Source organism: Ranitomeya imitator, chromosome 1, assembly GCF_032444005.1.
Source record: "Ranitomeya imitator isolate aRanImi1 chromosome 1, aRanImi1.pri, whole genome shotgun sequence".
NCBI lineage: Eukaryota > Metazoa > Chordata > Amphibia > Anura > Dendrobatidae > Ranitomeya > Ranitomeya imitator.
This window is the reverse complement of record NC_091282.1, coordinates 280,888,356-280,910,281: the sequence shown is the minus strand read 5'-3', so window position 1 is coordinate 280,910,281 and position 21,926 is coordinate 280,888,356. Positions and strand designations below refer to the sequence as shown.

The 21,926-nt window shown below is 47.1% G+C and overlaps 1 protein-coding gene across 2 annotated transcripts in view; it reads right to left on the bottom strand.

The window, feature by feature from the left end:
• Window positions 1-21,621, bottom strand: part of LOC138669066 (E1A-binding protein p400-like) — a 242,603-nt gene extending 220,982 nt beyond the window's left edge. The window contains exons 1-3 of one of the 2 annotated variants that reach the window (XM_069756070.1): window positions 21,524-21,621; window positions 14,268-15,628; window positions 11,384-11,494 (exon numbers count right to left, since the gene is read on the bottom strand). In XM_069756070.1, coding sequence (XP_069612171.1) covers window positions 11,384-11,494; window positions 14,268-15,590 — 1,434 coding nt within the window. In that variant the 5' untranslated portion in view covers window positions 15,591-15,628; window positions 21,524-21,621. The remainder of the gene's footprint in view (window positions 1-11,383; window positions 11,495-14,267; window positions 15,629-21,523) is intronic. The other variant, XM_069756071.1, reaches the window with a different exon arrangement.
• Window positions 21,622-21,926: the final 305 nt, after the last annotated feature.

Sequence of the window (21,926 nt, the reverse complement as noted above, 5' to 3'; positions counted from 1 at the left end):
GACAACAGAATTCACAACAGGATTTGTACACAGAGAGACTGGTGGAGGCGGAGTTAGCTTTCTCAGCTCTGCTTCATTCTAAATCTAAAAGCTCTGAAAGTTTACAGGGTACAGCAGTTCTGACACAAAGTGATGCATCGTTGGATTCAGCTTCTCTTTACCTACATTATGCTGCTCTCAGATGAGGTTGCAAAAACCTGCTGACAGATTCGCTATAAATAACTCAGTAAAAGCCTGTAAGGATTTTTCATCTTACCATTCTGGAACTAATGACTATTTTATCTTATCCTGCAAAAAATAAGATACAATATTGCTGCATTGATGATAAGTTGTATTTTAATTTTTATTAATTTAATTTTAGAGAGACTAGCATAAATAGATTATTCCTGTATGGTTTTTATCTTTACTTTTTCACATTGAGCATAGTGTGATGCAGTGACCCCTGTAACAGGTAGGGGGCGCTGCATGGTCTCCCCAGTATGCACACAGAGGTGTATTGAGGCCATGAGAGTGCATGGCAGTTGCATGCATGGCTGTGGTCATAAGACAAAGTTCGGCATTGTGATGAATGGACGATATGTGTGTCGTAGAGGAGAAGACTCTGTGCTGCCAGCCTGAAGTGATGTCGTGTTCTGGGACCTATAGTCCCACAAGTATGTTGCATGTTGTGTAATAGTCATGGGAGGCTGGCTGGGCTAGTTATGTGAGATGGGTGGGACAAACTAGCCACACACCCACACTCCCATCCAGGGGAGTGGTTAAGGATATATAATGTGACCAGGGTGTGGGTCACAGGGTCCTGTGTATGTTCCTGTGTTGGAAGACCTGGGAGGAGGCTTCCTAAAAAGCACATGCTGGTGTTGGGAGGTCCTGGGAGTAGGACCGGATCCCTGAGCAACGCACAGTGAAACTTGGGGAAGCTACCGTCCTTCGGTGGGTCTGGACTGACAAAGGTGTACCGCTGAGGCAAGTTGGTGATCCCCGTGAGGCAGTTTCCCAGGAGAGTGGACTGACAAGGAGTCTGCAGGTGGAGCAGGAGCTCCCATAAGGTACCATTGATTGGTGGTGCTTCTTATGTTATATGAACTGTGTGGTAACCCACGGCAACTGATCAGAGGAGGACCAGCGTGATTAGTTGCTGCAACCTGTTAATGTGAAGTTTGATGCAAAAACTGTTTGCTTGGTGTTCATATTTCTATGGTTTATGGAGAGAATAAACCAAACAGACTGTTTTAAGTGAAAAACCGTGCCAGTGTGCTTAAATCCCGTGCCAAGCGAGTGTCCCCCAATACACTCAGTAACAGCAATCTTACAATAGTTGACCTAAAATAAGTCATAAAAATGAAAACAAGTGAAGTGTATAACAATGGTTTGAGAAAATGGTAAGGATCTGAGTGACTGACAAAGTGCAATTTGTGATGGCTAAACAATTGGACCAAAGCTTCTCCAAAACAGATCTTGCTGGGGTATTTATGGTATGCAGCAGTTACCGTCTACCAACAGTGGTCCAGCAAACGACAAGGATGGACTTGCCACAGGGTTACGAGCACCTAATGCTTTTTGATGTGTATGACAGAAGTAAAAGGTAGTCTATCTGGTCCTCCCAAAAACAACTAATTGCTGAAAATGTTAATGCTGGCTATGCTAGAAAGGTGTCAGACTAAACAGTGCTGTGCAGCTGGTCATAAATGATGTGGTGCAGCCACACACTAGTCTGAGTCTCATGGCTGACCCTGCCCCTGCAGAAGGTGACTAAAATTGTCACAGAAGCATTAAAACTGGACTATGGAACACTAGAGGATGGCCGGGTCTGATAAATCAAATTTCCTTTTACATCATATACAGTAGTGGTCAAAAGTTGAGACTTACACAAAGTTTGGTTTTCACAAAAAGTTTGTTGTTTCAGTGTTTTCAGACTGTTTAGTCAGATATTTCAATGGTTGCTGAAACACAATTAGAAGAATGTTGTATGTTTTTACATTTTTATTGACTACATCAAATTTATGCAAAGACTCAATATTTACAGTGTTGATCATTATTTTTGAAGACTCCTGCAATTCGCCCTAGTATGCTGCATTATCAGTTTTTGGGGCGAATCCTGCCTGTTGGTAATCTATTCTTCCCTAGTCAATGCATTGAATTTATCACAATTTCTGAGTTCTTGTTTATACACCCGCTTTTTGAGGACTGACACCAGGTTTTCAACAGGATTGAGGTATGGGGCATTTCCTGATCATGGGCCCAAAATTTCAATGATTTGCTCACTGAGCTACTTAGTTATTATAGCACTATGTCCAGCGCCCTTGCATGTTGTCCCCTTCTCCCTCCATGCAGGGACTGGCTTACTCACTGCCCAGGGCCTCGGCACGGTCCCCTGCGGGCATACTGCTCCCTGCTCCATGTGCGCGCCGCAGTTCCCGCTTGTTCCCACTTTATATATTTAGTATAATGTGAGCACCTGCAAGATGGCTCCCAGCCAATCGCTGAGAGTCATCCTGTATAATAGATTCCCTCTTCCTTAGGGAGTCGCCAAGCAACGAGTTGAGTCATTAGGTAGATGGTGTTCTACCAGTGCAGTTGTGAGGTCTCCTGATCCTGGTGCAGCCAGGGTCCTGAACCCAAATCCTTGGTCCCAGTGCAGCCAGTGTCCTGAACCCAAATCCCTAGTCCCGATGTGGCCACTGCCTGAGCGTTGTCCCCTTCTCCCAATGTGACCAGTCCCATTCCGGATGCCCTCTTGCCCCAGTGCAGCCAGTGCCTGAACATTGTCTTCTGGTCCCGATGCGGCTCTTCTTGTTCCCAAACTCGCCTGGTCCCAGTGCGGGCAGTGCCTGAACGTTTTTACCTGGTCCTGGAGTGGCCAGTCCTGTTCCCGTAGTCCTCTGGTCCCAGTGTTGCCAGTGCCTTAACAATGGCCCCCGGTCCGTGTGCGGCCAGTCCCTTATCCAGTATCCTAAACCGATGTATTTGAACATAGCCCTAGTCCATGTCAGCAATCAGCTGCAATACCGGGATCTGTCCAGGAGTGGTACCTGGCAGCTACCTGCAGCCCAACCTGTGTCCACAATCAGGAGCTCCAGTGAACCCCAGCTAGCCGCTTAGTTATGCCCCTTCCGGAGCAGGCCCGGTCCTGTGGCATTGGGGGGGGGGGAAGGGTTCTACCGTTATCACTTTTGCCTTGTGATATGGTGCTCCATGTTCCATCGTGCTGGAAAAAGCATTGTTCGTCACTAAATTGCTCCTGGATTATTGAGAGAAGAGAGAAGTTGCAGGAGGATGTTTAGATATCATTCTTTATTTATGGCAGTGTTCTTAGGGAAAATTGTGAGTGACCACTCCCTTGGATTACATGCACCTGGCACATAAATGATCGCGGGATGCTTTATTATTGGCATGACAGATTTAATGGTATTGCTCACTAATGAAGAGTGAATGTGCTCGTATAACGTGTTATGCGAGCATGCTGGGTGTTATCTAGTAGCTTGGGTGTGCTCAGATAATATACTCGAGTCCCTGTGGCTGCATGTTTTGTGGCAGTAGACAGCCACAAAACATGCAACCTCAAGGACTCGAATATATTATCTGAGAACACCCAAGATACCAGGAAAACACCAGAGCGCATCACTAGTGCTCACCTTTTCTTCAACACAATCTTTCCTCCAGAGGTTCCAAACAGTTAAAAAGGGGCTTTATCAGAGAAAATAACTGCACCCCAGTCCTCTGCAGTCCAATCTCTGTACTTCCTGCAGAATGTCAGTTTGTCCTTGATGCTTTTGCTGGAGAGAAGTGACTTCTTTGCTGCCCTTCTTGACACCAGGCCAGCCTCCTAAAGCCTTTGCCCCACTGTGTGTATAAATGTACTGATACCAGCTGCCATTCCTGAGCAAGCTCTGCACTGGTGTGAAACCCATCCTATAGCTGACTCCTCATAATGAGACGGTCATGGCACTTGCTGGACTTTGTGCGCCTTGATGCCTTCTTCACAGAAATTGAACCTCTAAGTCATTGAAGTTCTTGATGATCTGATAAATGGTTCATTTAGGGGAAATCTTACAAGCAGCAATGACCTTAACTGTAAAGCATTTTTGGTGCAAACTAATGATTGCTGCATGTTTCCTTATAAGTAACCATGGATAACAGAAGAAGACAAATGATTTCAAGAACCAGCACCCTCTTATAGCAACCAGTCTGCTGCCATAATTCAATCAACATGACTGAATTATATTGGATGCCTTGTACTTGTTAATACATTCTCGTAAGCGAATGAGGATATCACGAAAAACATGTAAATGGGTAATTTTGTGACAAGGCTGAAACTGTGGAAAGGTTTGTGTTTTATTTTTTGTTTGTTTTTAAAGGGAACCTGTCACCCCCAAAATCGAAGGTGAGCTAAGCCTACTGGCATCAGGGGCTAATCTACAGCATTCTGGAATGCTGTAGCTAAACCCCCGATGTAACCTGAAAGATGAGAAAAAGAAGTGAGATTATACTCACCCAGGGGAGGTCCGATCTGATGGGTGTTGCGGTTCGGGGCCTCCCATCTTCTTACGATGACGTCCTCTTCTTGTCTTCATGCTGCGGCTCCGGCGCAGGCGTACTTTGTCTGCTCTGTTGAGGGCAACATAAAGTACTGCAGTGCACAGGTGCCGGGCCTCTCTGACCTTTCAAGTCACCTGCGCACTGCAGTACTTTGCTCTGCCCTCAACAGGGCAAAGTACGCCTGCGCCGAAGCCACAGCATGAAGTCAAGAAGAGGACGTCATCGTAAGAAGATGGGAGGCCCCGGACTGGACCGCAGCGGGACCGCCCCTGGGTGAGTATAATCTAACCTCTTTTTCTCATCTTTCAGGTTACATCGGGGGCTTATCTACAGCATTACCGAATGCTGTAGATAAGCCCCTGATGCTGGTGGGCTTAGCTCACCATCGATTTTGGGGGTGACAGGTTTCCCTTTAATTAAAGCGAACCTAAGGATATTGCAACACTAACTAATGGCATGTAACAAGCCTTTAATAATTATTAAATCGAGGCCTTGCTTGTAGAATTTTAATTTGATTCTTAGAGAAATGCAGCTGTAAAATTTTGTTGGAAGTGCAGGGGTGGGAACAGCACTTTTAGCTGTCCTGCCTCTTTCCCTCTTCCCCACCTGTCACTGGTCTCCAGTCTCTGCCTCCCCACCTGTTATTTTGCACAGGCACGGCATTGCTCTGGGTAAACGCATGCTCATGTCAATAGTCCAGCTCTTGCAACATCATCAGGAACTTACTGTACATGCACTGCCCCCTGTGAGGAAACAACTCTGACAAAACCTTAGGCAGTGGCGGCAGGTCACCAAGAGAACCTGCCCATGAGAGACTGAAAATCGGCGGTGGTTGGGAAAAGGGGAGAGCTGGGCGTGTAGAGCCCACCCCATGCACATTTTGACTAAAACTTCAGCACTGCATGTGTAGAAGATGTCAAAATACAAATCTACAGGCAAGGTATGGATTTCATAAGCATTAAAGGCTCTTTACGCACATACCATTAAGGGCTGTAATAGAACAAGGACAGGAACACTTTAAACGGGTATTTTCAAGTTGTCTCTTGAGCATCTGAGGGAAATGCAATCTCCTTACAGTTAATAAACTTTCAGGTTTCTGAGTGACAGTTCTGGTAAATTATCCCAGCATAAGTTCTGGTATAACACATTTAGCTATCAGTGGCTTATTCTGAGTCTACATTGTGATCTCTGTGTACGGGAATAAGCACACAGGTTTTGACAGCAAGAGTAGAGAGCCATTAGGAGACCTGCCGTGAAAGCTGCTGGGTTGGTGATTTATAACTGTATCTCTTCAGAAGATGAGAGGCAGAGGAGGGAGGTGAGCGGCCAGCTGCTCTATATAAATCAATGGTTTGGAGAGAGCTGGCTGGTATGTTAAGAGTTATCTCCTCTCTTAGAATGCAGGGTTCCACAGAAACAAGCTGTACACAATAAAGGACAAAAGCTCTAATTGCAGGAGAATGACAGCAGATAGAAAAAGCAAATCAGCGGTAAATTTTCTTATTTTCATGCCTATTTAATTAAAGTTATTTAAAGAACTTCAGAACTCCCATAAAAGTCTAACTTTTGTGAAAACCAAAATTTGTGTCTGTCTCAAAGCTTTTGGCCACAACTGTAGATGGCAAAGTGCATGTGCATCGCTTATAAGGCCGGCGTCACACTAGCGAGTTTTACGGACGTATGAGCACAAAAAATACGTCCAGAAAATACGCATAGCACACGGCCCAATGATTCTCTATGGGGCTGCTGCTATCTGCCGTATATTACGCATCCGTATTATACGGTCTTCTACGGCCGTAGAAAATCGCAGCATGCTGCTTTTGTCAGCGTATTGCGCAAAAAATACACCAATGAAAGTCTATGGGGGCGAGAAAATTATGGATTACACACGGACCATGCGTGTGACTTGCGAGAAATACGCAGCGGTGTTCTATAGAAAAGCCGGCAATTCAGCGCGGTGTACAGTAAAATCACACTGACAGGTTAGAATAGAATAGGTAGAATAAATGTGTGCACATAGTATAGGTATATCAAACCCGACAGGATATGAGACATGGTTTACATACAGTAAACCGTCTAATATCCCTTCTTTTATTACATTTAGTAATGTACGAAGTGTCTGCGTCAAATTTGGGGTCTCTAGCTATTAAATTAAAGGGTTAAATCCTGGAAAAAATTGGCGTGGGCTCCCGTGCAATTTTCTCCGCCAGAGTGGTAAAGCCTTTGACTGAGGGCAGATATTAATAGCCTGGAGAGGGTCCACGGTTATTGGCCCCCCCGGCTAAAAGCATATGCCCCAAGCCACCCCAGAAAAGGCACATCTGGAAGATGCGCCTATTCTGGCACTTGGCCACTCTCTTCCCACTCCCATGTAGCGGTGGGATATGGGGTGCCTTTTCTATATATATGTATGTAAACCATGTCTCATATCCTGTTGGGTTTGTGAAGGAGATAGGAAAAGCCGGCAATTGAATTACCGGCTATTCTGCTATCTAGCGCTGAATTAAATAAAAATATATATGTGTGTCTCACTGATATAGTATCAGTGTATATATATGTTTTTAAGAATATTTGAGCCGATGGATCCATGATATGTCAATTTTGCAAGCCAGCGAGAAAAAAAAATAAAAATCACCATACGGATGGCACACGGATAAATTTGTGCGTAAAGATCGCATCCTTGCATTGAATACGGAACAGTGTTTTGGGACAATTACTGCGTATTACGGCCGTAAAAAACGGACCGTATTTACTTACGCCTAGTGTGACGCCGGCCTAACATTGCAGTGAAGATACAGTACCAGGCAAGCAAGCGGAAGCAATTGCATATCATTTGTAACATGCCGTTTTTATAAGATGCACTTTTTAGCTACAATAAATCTTGCTTAAAAGGGAACCTGTCACCCCCAAAATCGAAGGTGAGCTAAGCCCACCAGCATAAGGGGCTTATCTACAGCATTCTGTAATGCTGTAGATAAGCCCCCGATGTATCCTGAAAGAGGAGAAAAAGAGGTTAGATTATACTCACGCAGGGGCGGTCCCGGTCCAGTTCTGGTCCGATGGGCGTCGTGGTCCGGGGCCTCCCATTTTCATAGGATGACGTCCTCTTCTGGTCTTCACGCTGCGGCTCCAGCGCAGACATACTGTGTCTGCCCTGTTGAGGGAGAGCAAAGTACTGCAGTGCGCAGGCGCAGGGCCTCTCTGACCTTTCCCGGCACCTGTGCACTGCAGTACTTTCCTCTGCCCTCAACAGGACAGACAAAGTACACCTGCGCCGGAGCCGCAGCCTGAAGACAAGAAGAGGACGTCATCGTAAGAAGATGGGAGGCCCCGGACCGCGACGCCCATCGAACCGGACTGCAGCGGGACCGCCCCTGGGTGAGTATAATCTAACCTCTTTTTCTCATCTTTCAGGATACATCGGGGCTTATCTATAGCACTGCAGAATGCTGTACATAAGCCCCTGATGACGGTGGGCTTAGCTCACCTTTGATTTTGGGGGTGACAGGTTCCCTTTAAAGCTCTGCAGTGAAGTGCTTTAATCGACTGTACATGATGTAAGGTTATGCTCACACATTGCATTTTTGCAGTGTGTTTTTTTCTGCACCAAAAATGTATTCCCCCAAACATTCCTATACTCAAAGTAACAAACAACACAGATAGTACTCACCCTGCCGGGGTCAAGCGCTGCCTCTCCACTGCTGCTCCAGTCTCTGTGTTACTGGCTGCAATGGTGACGTCCCAACTTCAATGCACATCACGGACGCAGCCAATCAATGACCTTTATTGCTCGATTTACCTTTTATAGCCTCTGTGTTGCAATGTATATAGCTGGCTGCAGAATGAGTTAACTGAGAATCTGTGAGTGAGCGAATTCTGACAGCAGAGATAATAACCGCTACCTTTCTTCTTCTGAGCTCCTTGCAGATGATTTAGGACCACCTGGTAGTTGAGTGGAGCTTTCTTTTCGCAAATAAGCTGAGAGGAGATCAGAAGAGGGAAGATTTCCGTTCTAAACTTTCACATCAGAATGAGCTCGCAGACAGATTCTCAGTAAACTCTTTCTGCAGCTCGCAGGAGAACTCAGGAGGCAATAGGGGGCACATTTTTAAGTGAAACTTAATGTAATATACCAGTATATTCTCTAGAATATTAGACACATTAGGTAAGACTCACCAAGGTTTAGATAGGAGAAAAAAGAAAAGACAAAAGGGTTCACAATCTTTTCCTCATAGTCAAAAAAATCTACAACCTAGACATTTTGTAATAAATGCATATTATCTCATGTATGTGGAAGGAACAACGAATATCTACATACATATATATCAAGAAAATAGAGATTTAGAGCAGAAAACAGAGAGAAGGGATTGGCAGGTAAACATGAGAAGCCAACACAGACAACTTATGTGGCAAATAATAGCACAAGCCATGGTATTCCAGGAGCAGGGAGAGGCGGCCTTAGTCACACGTATACCGTATACTTCCACGAAATTTAAAAGTCAGTTCACCATAAAGGCAATGACGGCCAGTAATGTTACTACAGACTGCTACACTACAATTAGGAGGCACAGGGGACAACAGCATACAGGTAGGAGTGTGGCCAGAGGCGAATATGCCATAGGGCTGACCCTCGAAAAGTGGGGGCCCTTGTCTTATTGGTGGCTCACCAGCCTATCCTGCCCTATGTATGGGAACTGCTGCACCCTCCTGTTGTGCCATATGATTAATAGGAGTGATTGGATAATACACCGGCATCCAGTGTACATGGGAGGAGAGCCCGCTCCCCAATACACAGCACCTCATCACTCTGTGCTCTGCATACACCAGATTCAGAATCAGGTGTTCTGTGTATTCTTTAAAAGCTCCTATTTGCCAAGAGACACAACAGTTTCATGCCACTCTGGTTAATGGGCGAGCGGACCTCTCCTACACCATGCTACTGTAAAATAGGGCAGCAAAGGCTGTTGACAGATTCACTTTAAAGGGAATCTGTCACCGGGCTTTTGTCACCTAATCTGAGACCAGCATGATGCAGAGACAGAGACCCTGATTCCAGAAATATGTCACTTACTAGGCTGGTGACTGTAGTTTTCATAAAAACCCTGTTTTATTAGCAGGAGATTGTTACTAGAGGACTAGTAAACCTTTTGCCATGTAGTCCTCCATATTCATGAGCTGTGTATAACCCCGCCCCCAGCACAGATTGGCAACTTTCTGATTACACTGTACAAGCTGCCAATCATAGAACAGATAGATCAGCAGCAGAGAAGCAAAATGGTAGCAAGTTGCCCAGTAAGTGACATCACTGGAATCAGGGTCCCTGCCCCTACATCATGCTGCTCTCAGGTAGTGAAATCCTGTGCAAGGATCTCCACTACATGGGCATTTTTACCAAGGGTGTAGTGGGGAAAAATATCTCCAAATCCACTGGTCCTAGCGATTAAATATGTGGTATTGTTAGCCAGCACCAGAAAAGATGCCATTTTATTCTTTGGTACAGACCCCTCGCCTCTATGTACATCCATAGGTGACAGCAGCTGGATTATATTTCATCTGATGGTCAGCTTGTTTGTATTGAACAATGTGTAACCGCATCATCCCACCGGGCAGATACCTAGCCAACGTAGCCACCACCTTCTCTGTGATCCCACTAGTTGGGGGACGAAGTCAGAATAGGGACCGTGGGGAAGCTGTGATCGGTAAGTATTTTAATACAACATTTTATACAGCTTTAGAGAAGTTTAGCTTTATGGTCAGCATGCTTCTTTAAAAAAAAGGGAGGTTTTATTTGCTTTTGTTTTTTTCAGATTGTTTTAAATTTTTCAATAGTGATGAAGACAAATCAGTAAATCCATATCAAAGTCCTTTTACTATATTTAAAAAAAAAACAAGTTTTTTCCCTAATATGTCATTCCCGTGCCAAGTTATCGTCAAACTACTGTATAATTACATGATGATGAGGTCCTAAAGTCATATCAGGAGAAGAGCTGCCGTGTGAACTCAATGCATGCTGCATGTTATTTCCCAGGGAAGAGTCATGTGGGCGGTCCTAGGCTCATGAAGAGTCATGTGGGCGGTCCTAGGCTCATGAAGAGTCATGAAGGCAGTTCTAGGCTCATGAAGAGTCATGTGGGCGGTTCTAGGCTCATGAAGAGTCATGAAGGCAGTTCTAGGCTCATGAAGAGTCATGTGGGTGGTCCTTTTACAAAATTTAAAACATTTGGTGCGGTGACTTTGCTGTTGAATTTTAATCCCACCTGGACTTGTCCTAATAAATTGGAGCCGCCATTTTGCCATATCGACATTAAGATTTGTATCTGGCCGTGTCCAGTGTACGAGGTATATGCTGATTTACTATGGATTACTGCCTCGTGCTCCGAGATCTAGATACTTTGCTGTTCAATATGCAAAGAAAGAAAATAAATGCTTCAAAATGAATAAAAAATTTAAAACAAAAAAATAGACAAAGGCACGAATCACACATGTTGGCACCGGTGATAATACCACAACAATGTTGCTCATGCATTTCAATGGGTTGAAGATTTGTAACCGCGCCCTTTCACCCCTGAGTTTGGTGTCAGCAGTGGGATGATTTTTTTTTTTTTGCAGATCGTTAATCCTGTCGAGATGGATCTGCACGTCACCCCACTATATCACCAAGAGTCTGAATTCCAAAAGTGCTGGAAATGTTTCCCTCGGGGTGAAGGAGTTGAATGAGAAAATGATGGCCTTTAAAATATGGAAGTTGGTCTATTTTGCGTAGAAAAAAAAAACTGGAATGGATGAGGAAAAAAAAAAGGAAAATCTGAGATGAGGCCACATTGTAGAACCATCAAAAAGGTACCTGAAATGGCTGCTGCTGGGATGAAAAAGCAGCAGAAACATTGGGAGGAAGCTGGGTTGCTATAGCAACAGGTGTACCAGTCTGCCCATCTTTTCCTGTCACAATCTTTACCTGAGAGGAAATATTTCAAGAAGAGGAAAAATCATTTTGTTTCGATCTTTTTCCTCAACCATATTAATATGGATTCCAATAATCGGACATACAATATTGCCTTTTCGACAAATGCCAGTATTAGAAATGACTTTGGAATTCATTTTTAATTCTTAAAGGGTTATTCCCCCTCACCCCCCAAAAAAAACAAGTTATCTCCTATTCGAAGCAGCAATGTCACCACCACAACATGAGGGTATAGGAGATAACTTATCTGACCACTGGGACAACCAGCAATCCCAAGCACAGTGCGCATGCTCCTCCACTCCTTTCATTGTCTATGGGACCCCCGGAGAAGGTGGAGTACTATAGACAATGAATGGGGTACAGGCTGAGCATTCAAGATGGAGCCGCAGAACCCAACTCTTAGTTATAAAACCAGGTTCTCGGGATCACTTGTGGTCTCAGTGGATAGGGGATAACTTCTTTTTTTTGCGGGGGGGGGCATTATTATTTAATTGTCTGTGTCGTTACATGGAGCAATAAATCGACACAAGGTGGTTTGCTCCCAATAAAGCTGGTTAGTCATTGCTCCACCTATAAAGGAAGGCAAAGTGGCACGACGGACAGGTGTCACACAAAGGCGCCCCGACACTTAGTAAGCGATGGATGCTTGAGCATATAGTTGACCACACAACCCTTGGAAAGGGAAAGGCTTCCAGGGAAGGGTTGAGGAGAGGAGCACTGCAATAGCAAGAAGGGGGTAAACGAGATCAACAAAGAAGGGAAGAAAGAAAGAAAGACAAGAGAGAAAAGCAGAAATGTATTAGTTTCTATGGCTGACTGCTCTGTATATACAAACCGGAAGCCTGCGCCCCACACACATACATCTTTGGTACAATATGCCAACCAGATGGGAATAAAGGGAATCTGTCAGATCACTCAACCACCCAAACTGATTAGTGAGCGTTATTAGAACATTAGTAACCCTTTATTAAAGAAAAGCACTGTTGTATTGCTGAGAAGTCCACTTATGTGCAAATGGTTCTGGGAGTGCTCGGGGAGGGACGGAGCACTTTACGGCCAGCTCCCTTCTCAGGAGACTACCGCCCTCCTCTGGGAGACTGACGCTGCTGCAGGACTAAATAGCTTTCAATCACTTGACCTGACAGATGCCCTTAGAGCTGCCATTCACCATTACGCCTGGATTAGGTTTGTCTAGTCTCAGAAACAAATATTTAGCCTGTCTGACATCAATGCAAGGAAGGGGAAATCTACTTTTTTATGTTTTCTTCAGAAAGGCTCTGAGCTTCATGTGTGGAGGATTTTGGAACTTTACAGTATAATAATGTGTGCCTATGGTGAGCGGCTTCAAAACACAAACATTCCCCTTTCTTTTTTATAATCAACTACCATCTTTATTAACAGATGCATTAAAAACAACAAATGAAAAAAATATATATGTATAAAAAAATGTAAAATCTAAAAACAAATAAGTAGTAAATGTGTTACATTAACTAACCATAAGTAACCATCAAAAAGCAGCATACTGAATTACCAATACCTAAAATGTAAAGTGCTGAAATAACATTATTATTATTATTAGGCTAGTTTCACACATCATTCTTTGTTTTCAAGCTAAATCTGGCCAATTTGTAAAAAAAAAAAAAAAACGGATATGGAGAGGGAGAGAGGGAGAGAGGGAGAGAGGAAGAGAGGGACGACTATTTGGAAAAAAACGGATGAAATGTCTGGCCATCAGGCACAATGCAGATCCGTTTTTCCAAAAATTGCCAGATTGTGCATGAAACAAAAAGCCTGATGTGTGGGAGTAGCCTTACCTAAGGCTACTTTCACACTAGCGTCGGATTCGGCCCGTCGCAATGCGTCGGGCCGAGATTCCGACGCTAGCGTTTGATGCGCTGCACAATGGAGGCAGCGGATGCATTTCTCCGACGCATCCGCTGCCCCATTGTGAGGTGCGGGGAGGTGGGGGCGGAGTTCCGGCCGCGCATGCGCGGTCGGAAAAAGCGGTCCGTCGGCAGCAAAAAACTTTACATTTAACGTTTTTTGCTCCCAGCGGTCCGCCACAACACGGCGCAACAGTCGCACGACGGTTGCAATGTGTGTCAATGCGTAGCAATGCGTCGCTAATGTTACTCTATGGGGCAAAAACGCATCCTGCAAACAACTTTGCAGGATGCGTTTTTTCCCCTAAACGACGCAGTGCGACGTATTGAAAACAACGCTAGTGTGAAAGTAGCCTAAACCTTTCCGTTAGCAAACGGTGTCGAAAAGAAAGATTTTTAATGGGGGACAGTGATAAGTGTCACCAATGGAAGTGCCACCAATGGCACAATGTCTAAAGCAAAGATATGGGTTCATTTTTCTCAAAAATGGCAGAAATGTGACCCGCTGTTGATTCAGTCTATGCATTAATGCTTCTCCATGCTTTACGTTACGTGTATATTATTATTAATGAATTTTGGGAGCCAAGTAACCAATGCACCAAAACAGAATGCCAGCTATCAGCTAATGTGTGTTATTTCCAATAAGGTTTTAGAAAACATCATGTAACCTCTTAGATTTTGCCACCAGATCGACAAATCTTACAAATGTGATGTTTCTATTACAGATAACAACAACCTCAATGATATTGGAAGAGGTCAACCTAACCCACCACCATCAAGAAAAAGCATAAAAATGTAATGCAGGAAAGAAGATGGTAGCATAAGACTAAAGAGAGCCAATATCTCCCCAGATTTCACTCAATGGAACAAAAGGCAGCTCTTACCTCATCATTAATAACCTCGGACTGTTCTTCTTCTTCTTCCTCTTCCAGATCGAGATCGTTTTGTCTTAGGTAGCCCTGGAGACCCATTGATGGCTTCTTTTTAAAAGCCAAAAAGTCCATCATGTTTCCCTGAAAGTGTTGTAGGAAAAACAACTCGATGAGATAATCTTTGAAGCGTTCCTTCAGCATTTTCATACTCTTGTGATGATGCTCCAAGCACTGTTTCCTCATCTGAGCATCTTCCACAGTTGCTGGTGGGATCTCCTCAAGTTTCTTACTTTGCTTCTTAACAGTGTTCACCGTCTGAGTTAAAGGAAGACTAGAGAGTCCCTGGGGACCAGAAATTCGTGATGGGCTTGTTGGAGTTGGCGGTGTTGTTATACCAAAGGATGCCGCCCCTGCTACTCCTGCTATCATTCCTCCAGAAGTCCTATCAAAGCTTATGGTTCTACCTAGCTGCTGGCCATGGAGAACCTGCTGCTGCTGAATGAGCTGACCTTGTATAATACTGCTTATCTGTGGTGGTAGGTTGGTTGTGGTTATGTGACTCGGTGTTGTCAAAGTCTGCATATTTGCTCCACTTGCCACAGGGCTTTGGGGTCCAAGATGATGGATAGTTCCTCCAGATTGGGAATGAGGCTGAGACAGTCTACGTTCCCTCATGCTGGCCTGTGCTGCCCCAGATGGAAGCTGTACCTGAGCTGCAGTTGCCTGGGTTATCTGTGCAAGGCCAGATCCCTCCTGAAAAACAAAGTGACCACCATTTGAAGGGCTCAAGCTGATCTGCCTCACAAGCACACTGGCATCCACAAAGCCACGGGTGGGACTCTGGCTACACATTCCTAGGCTGGCGCCAGCAGTCGCCGCTCTGACACCCTGTAATGCTTGGATTGGCACAGCATTAGGCTGTGTGGGACTTTGTGTTTGGACCTGTTGAGACATTGGAGAAGTAACCTGAATATAGGATGGAGAACCATGTTCAAATCGCCTTGGCTGGGAACTGAACTGGAACCCAGGAGAGGCAGGATTAGGGATAGGCAGTGGAGTCAGTGTTATCTGCTGGTTCCCAGCCACCACTTGCCCCACATTCTGTAGAGTAATGTTCACATTCTGTCCAGAAACTGGATTGCGGCTCATTATTAACTGCTGTATTTGATAACTGGGGGATTGGGGTCCAGGAGAACTGACGGCTGGTGCAAATGATGGAGCAGGAGATTGGGGCAAATTTGTTTGCATTGAAGATTCCTCTACTTCATTGCCAGTGAAAGATCTGGACTGCTGAAGCTGCCGTGTAGTGTTGGGGGGCCCGTTACCATGATGCATTTTTTTCTTGTTTCAGTCTTCAAGATCGCAACGTATTCCTGATAAATTAAGGAGAAACAGGTTGATAGACATTTAAGGATGCTTTTACATTGCGTTTTGTTAGACGCTCAGTGGCCCCATCGAGGCTTACTTCTAATCCCCCGGCATAATGGGATATGTGACGAATGGGCAATAGACTATAATGGTGCTGACAGAGTGAACGTGCTCTCCATCGTGCGCCTACTGAAGATGGGCACTTAGACGCAGTCTATTACATCTATATATAGTTGTTTATCACTACACACATGGCTAACAACATCACACACGCACACTGGATAGTGACACCACTCACACTGGATGTTCACATCACACATTTGGATGCTGGCACCACCCACATGGATGCTGGCACCTGACCACACATGAAAGTTGCCACCTGACCACACATAAATGTTGGCACCACACAAGGATGCTGGCACCTAACTGCACATGGATGCTGGCACCACAGCAGGGGCGGATTATAAGAGGGTCAATATGGGCGGTGTGGTGTGGGGGGCCCTGGGCTACCGCACATATTGCCCGCCGGCATTTATGGGACCCCGGACCCGATGGTCAGAGAGAGGGGGCCCGCATCGGGCCCCGTCTCATCTGCTCACCAGGCCCCTTCCGACGCTGCGGCGGTTTCCTATTGACGTGCGGGCGCGCACCCGCACGTCAATAGTTAACAACAGCCGCCAGCCAATTGGAGGCTGGCAGCTGAAGTCGGCTGCAGGCGCAGCGCACACGTCGCCGGCGTCTGACGTCATTGTCAGTCGCTGGCGAGTTCGCGCTGCTGGAGGGAGCTCGCCGCTGGAGCGCACAGGTCAGGTGAGGAGACTCGGTTTGTTTGCTTTTTTTTGTTTTGTTTTTTGATAACCTAACGGTGGACACACTGGGGGCAATGCTGGAGGACACACTGGGGCAGATGATTGCTGGACACACTGGGGGTAATATGCTGGACACACTGGGGGTAATATGCTGGACACACTGGGGGTAATATGCTGGACACACTGGGGGTAATATGCTGGACACACTGGGGGTAATATGCTGGACACACTGGGGGTAATATGCTGGACACACTGGGGCAGATTGCTGGACACACTGGGGGCAATATGCTGGACATACTGGGGAAGATTGCTGGACACACTGTCTGGGGGCAATGCTGGACACACTGTCTGGGGGCAATATGCTTGACATACTGGGGCAGATTGCTGGACACACTGTCTGGGGGCAATGCTGGACACACTGGGGCAATATGCTTGACATACTGGGGAAGATTGCTGGACACATTGGGGGTAATATGCTGGACACACATGCTGGAGGCATGGGCAGAATGTAGATACGGGGCATGATTGGAGACACGGGGCAGAATGAAAGACATGGGGCAGGATGGATACGATGTAGACAGATGGGGCAGGATGGGGAGATCATATGGGGCAGGATGGGGAGATCATATGGGGTAGAATGGATACTCATGAGGGCAGGCTGCGAGAACATATGGCTGGAGCCAGGAATGAGATAAATGGGGCCAGGGTGGGGAATATTATTACCATAGGGGCTAATTAAGGGATATTATTACTGCAGTGATGTATTTTATTTTTTGAGTATACGGTTTTAAATGGGGGCGCGGTCCTGTTACTGTGCAGAGTGACACTATATCGCCTTTTTGTCTTCATGTGGTGTAATGTAGACGTTGTCAAAAATTAAGTAATGTGTTCTGCAAGCGGAGCTCGAGATAACTGTTATTTCCTGCAGAAACGAGTCCTGGCTGGAAGAAATGATGGCGGTCTGTGCTGGATGAAAGATGAAGGACTTCACCTAGAGACGTCACTGGTGAGTCAGTGTTACCTATACACTGACACTATACACTGTATACTATATACAAAGGTCCTGTGTACAATGTCACCAGTGATCACTGTATTACCTATACATTATATACAGAGATCCTGTGTATAATACCACCAGTGATCTCTGTATTACCTCTACACAGACACTGCATACTAAGTACAGATCTCCTGTGAATACTGGCACTTATGGTGATAGTATTGTGTTTTTGTTTGTTTTTTTATTACTGATCAGTATTGTAGTATTCAGTCACTATGTGGTGGTAATGTGGTCTGGAAATGGGGTTGTGGTATTTTTCCCTTGTATGTGCTATTTGGTCACCAAGTGGTGGTAATATGTGGTCTTGACATGGTGCGGTGGTATTTGTTCCTTGTATGTGATATTATTCGATCACTGTGGTTGTAATTTGTGGTCTGGTCATGGTTTGGTGGTATTTGTTCCATGTATGTGATATTATTGGTCAAAATATACCTAAATTATATTGCATATTTTAACAAATATTTAATAGTTTACAGTAGAGTAGGGCCCGGCCATTTTTCTGGAATAATCTGGTTCAGGTATATCATGACCCCCGTCACATGACCCCCGTCACATGACCCCCGTCACATGACCGGGGGCGCCCAGAGTGTCTGAACAGCCTGGGGCCCTGGCTACCCTTAATCCACCCCTGCACCACAGACATGGATGTTGGCACCACAGATGTGAATGTTGGCACCTGACCATACATGGAGGCTGGCAAGACATACATGGATGCTGGAACCTGATCACAAATGGAAGCTGAAATCACACACATGGATGTTGGCAGCTCACCACCATGGATACTGACACCACAAATTTTGATTTTGGATCCACACATGGATGTTTTCACCACAAAAAGGATTTTGGCACCTGACCACACATTGATGCTGGCACCTCATACATGGATGCTGGTTCCACACATGGATACAGTAACCACATACATGGATGCTGTTATAAGAAATTTTGATGTTGGATACACACATGGATGTTTTCACCACAGACATTGATTCTGGCACCAGATATGGATGTTGGCACCTGACCACACATCGATGCCTGCACCTCATATATGGATGCTGGCACCACACACGAATGCTGGCACCTGACAACACATGGATGTTGGCACAACAGAGGTGGATGTTGGCACTTGACCACACATGAATGTGTTAGGAGTCGAGTTTCCTCTGCTGCACTGGGGGAATCTCGATCCATCTCCGCTGCGGTCTCCCATTCTCCTCCAGCCGCAGTGGAGTCTGCTCAGCAGGGACGTCGATCCCAGCGTCTCGCTCAGTCTGACTCTGTGCAAAGAGTTACTGCTGCTTTTCCTGCTTCTGCCATTGAAGCCAGTGCTGGGCAGCGGCGAGTGGACGTTTCTGGATCCAAGTCCTGCTTTTCTCTGTCTGAGCATGCCCAGGGCAGGATCTCCTGTTGGAGATCGAGGGTCACATGCTCAGGTACTGCAGCACATCCCATTGGTCCTTTTGGCAGGTCCTGAAAGGGCAAAACTTCTGTAGCTGTTTCCTGTGCTGCAGCTATATAAACTGCGCATGACCGCACGGCCATGCGCTAGTATTGTCTTGTAAATATGTGTGTGTGTTGTGAGTGAAAGTCGCTCTTTAAATAACCCTCCCTATTGAATGTCTGTTCGCGGAAGGTGTATGTTTGCTGTCTAGCGCCCGACTTATCCTACTGCACGAAACACACATTACAGCTACCAGTTGCTGTGTCCGCCTGTACGGCGCCGTGCGCTTGCTCTGCGCTTTCCTGACCCAAGCCTGGGTGGTTAGTGGCGTCCGTCTGTGCGGCACCGCATGCACTCTTGTGCCTTTATATTATTATTTAGTTTCCTTACACACCCAGTTGCGGTGTTGTGCCAGCAAATGTCTAATCGGACTTCAATCCTAGTTGGGGTTGAGTTCGCTTGACTTCTTGCTCGCGCTCTATGTGCGGTACCGCGGTCCTGTGACGCAACAGGATCGCTTCCTTCACGCAGGGTGCAGTTAACCCGTGTGTGTATACTTATAGTACCGCCATATAGTCCGTCTTACTAGCAGCAGGGTTTTTACCTGCACGGTGGACCTCGGACTGCGAACGCACCTAGTTCCATTTTATCTTGTACTTGGTGCGTTCCGCCAGTCCTTAACAGAATGTTGGCACCACACATGGATTCTGGCACCACAGATATGGATGTTGGCACCTGACCACACATGGATTCTGGCACCACAGATATGGATGTTGGCACCTGACCACACATGGATTCTGGCACCACAGATATGGATGTTGGCACCTGACCACACATGGATTCTGGCACCACAGATATGGATGTTGGCACCTGACCACACATGGAGGCTGGCACGATATACATGAATGCCGGCACCTCACCACACATGGAAGTTGCCACCTGACCACACACGGATGCTGGCACCACAGATATGGATGTTGGAACCTGACTGCAAATGGATGCTGAAAACACACACATGGATGTTGGCAGCTCACCACCATGGATACTGACACCACAAATTTTGATGTTCGATCCACACATGGATGTTTTCACCACAGAAAATTATGCTGGAACAACAGATACGGATGTTGGCACCTGACCACAGACATTGATGCTGGCACCACGCACACATGGAGGCTGGCACCACAGACACATGGAGGCTGGCACCACACACACATGGAGGCTGGTACCTGACCACAGACATGGAGGCTGGCACCACACACACACACACACATGGAGGCTGGCACCTGACCACAGACATGGATGCTGGCACCACACACACATGGAGGCTGGCACCTGACCACAGACATGGATGCTGGCACCACACACACATGGAGGCTGGCACCACAGACACATGGAGGCTGGCATCACAGACACATGGAGGCTGGTACCTGACCACAGACATGGAGGCTGGCACCACACACACACACATGGAGGCTGGCACCTGACCACAGACATGGATGCTGGCACCACATACACATGGAGGCTGGTACCTGACCACAGACATGGAGGCTGGCTCCTGACCACAGACATGGAGGCTGGCACCTGACCACAGACATGGAGGCTGGCACCTGACCACAGACATGGAGGCTGGCTCCTGACCACAGACATGGAGGCTGGCACCTGACCACAGACATGGAGGCTGGCTCCTGACCACAGACATGGAGGCTGGCTCCTGACCACAGACATGGAGGCTGGCACCTGACCACAGACATGAATGCTGGCACCACACACATGGAGGCTGGCTCCTGACCACAGACATGGAGGCAGGCACCACACACACATGGAGGCTGGCTCCTGACCACAGACATGGAGGCTGACACCACACACATGGAGGCTGGCACCTGACCACAGACATGGAGGCTGGCTCCTGACCACAGACATGAATGCTGGCACCATACACATGGAGGCTGGCTCCTGACCACAGACATGGAGGCTGGCTCCTGACCACAGACATGGAGGCTGGCTCCTGACCACAGACATGGAGGCTGGCACCATACACATGGAGGCTGGCTCCTGACCACAGACATGGAGGCTGGCTCCTGACCACAGACATGGAGGCTGGCTCCTGACCACAGACATGGAGGCTGGCTCCTGACCACAGACATGGAGGCTGGCTCCTGACCACAGACATGGAGGCTGGCTCCTGACCACAGACATGGAGGCTGGCACCTGACCACAGACATGAATGCTGGCACCACACACATGGAGGCTGGCACCACACACATGGAGGCTGGCACTCTCCCAGAAGACAGGAAGGATGGGCACAGCCTCCGCACGTAGGGAAGGGCTGGCTGACACACCGGTAATCCTGTGGTGGCAGATGTCAGTCACAGTGGCATAGCGGGCGGCCCCGGGGCACAGCATCCTCCTGATCCACAGGTGACAGTTAGTCTCTAGGCTGACAGCAGGCAGCTGGGACGGGAGGGGGCGGTGCAGGCCCGGAGCTACGTGAGGGGGCAGGCCTACCTGTTAGTGACAGGCCCAGCACCAGGGACAGCGGCCAATCCCGGGAGCCCAGCTGCGGTCGGTATTCCCGTCAGATAGTTGCACTCACCTGTCTCCTCCATCTGCAGCAACACCGGGAGCCGCTATCTATTGACAACACAGAGCTGTACGGAGGCCCGGATAGGACAGGCGGCCCGCGTCGGACACGCATGCGCAGGACATCCCTAAGCAGACAAAGGCATCAGCTGAGCTCTGACAAGTGTAGATAGCGGCCAGTGGCGGAGGCGGCCGGAGCGTGCAGCGTAACAGCTGACGACAGCAGTGCTGCGCGGAGAAGTCCTGTCACCGGCGGCAGCACCGGAGCGGAGCGTGCTTGTGCCAGGAGCCATGCTGCAGGCAGCGGGCATTTAGTGCTCCCTGCGACGCTCATCGCTGACCCTCAGAGTGGCAGCTGTGTGATCGGACGATATATGCCAGATTGTTCTCAGATTATCACCCGATCTCCCCTCTAA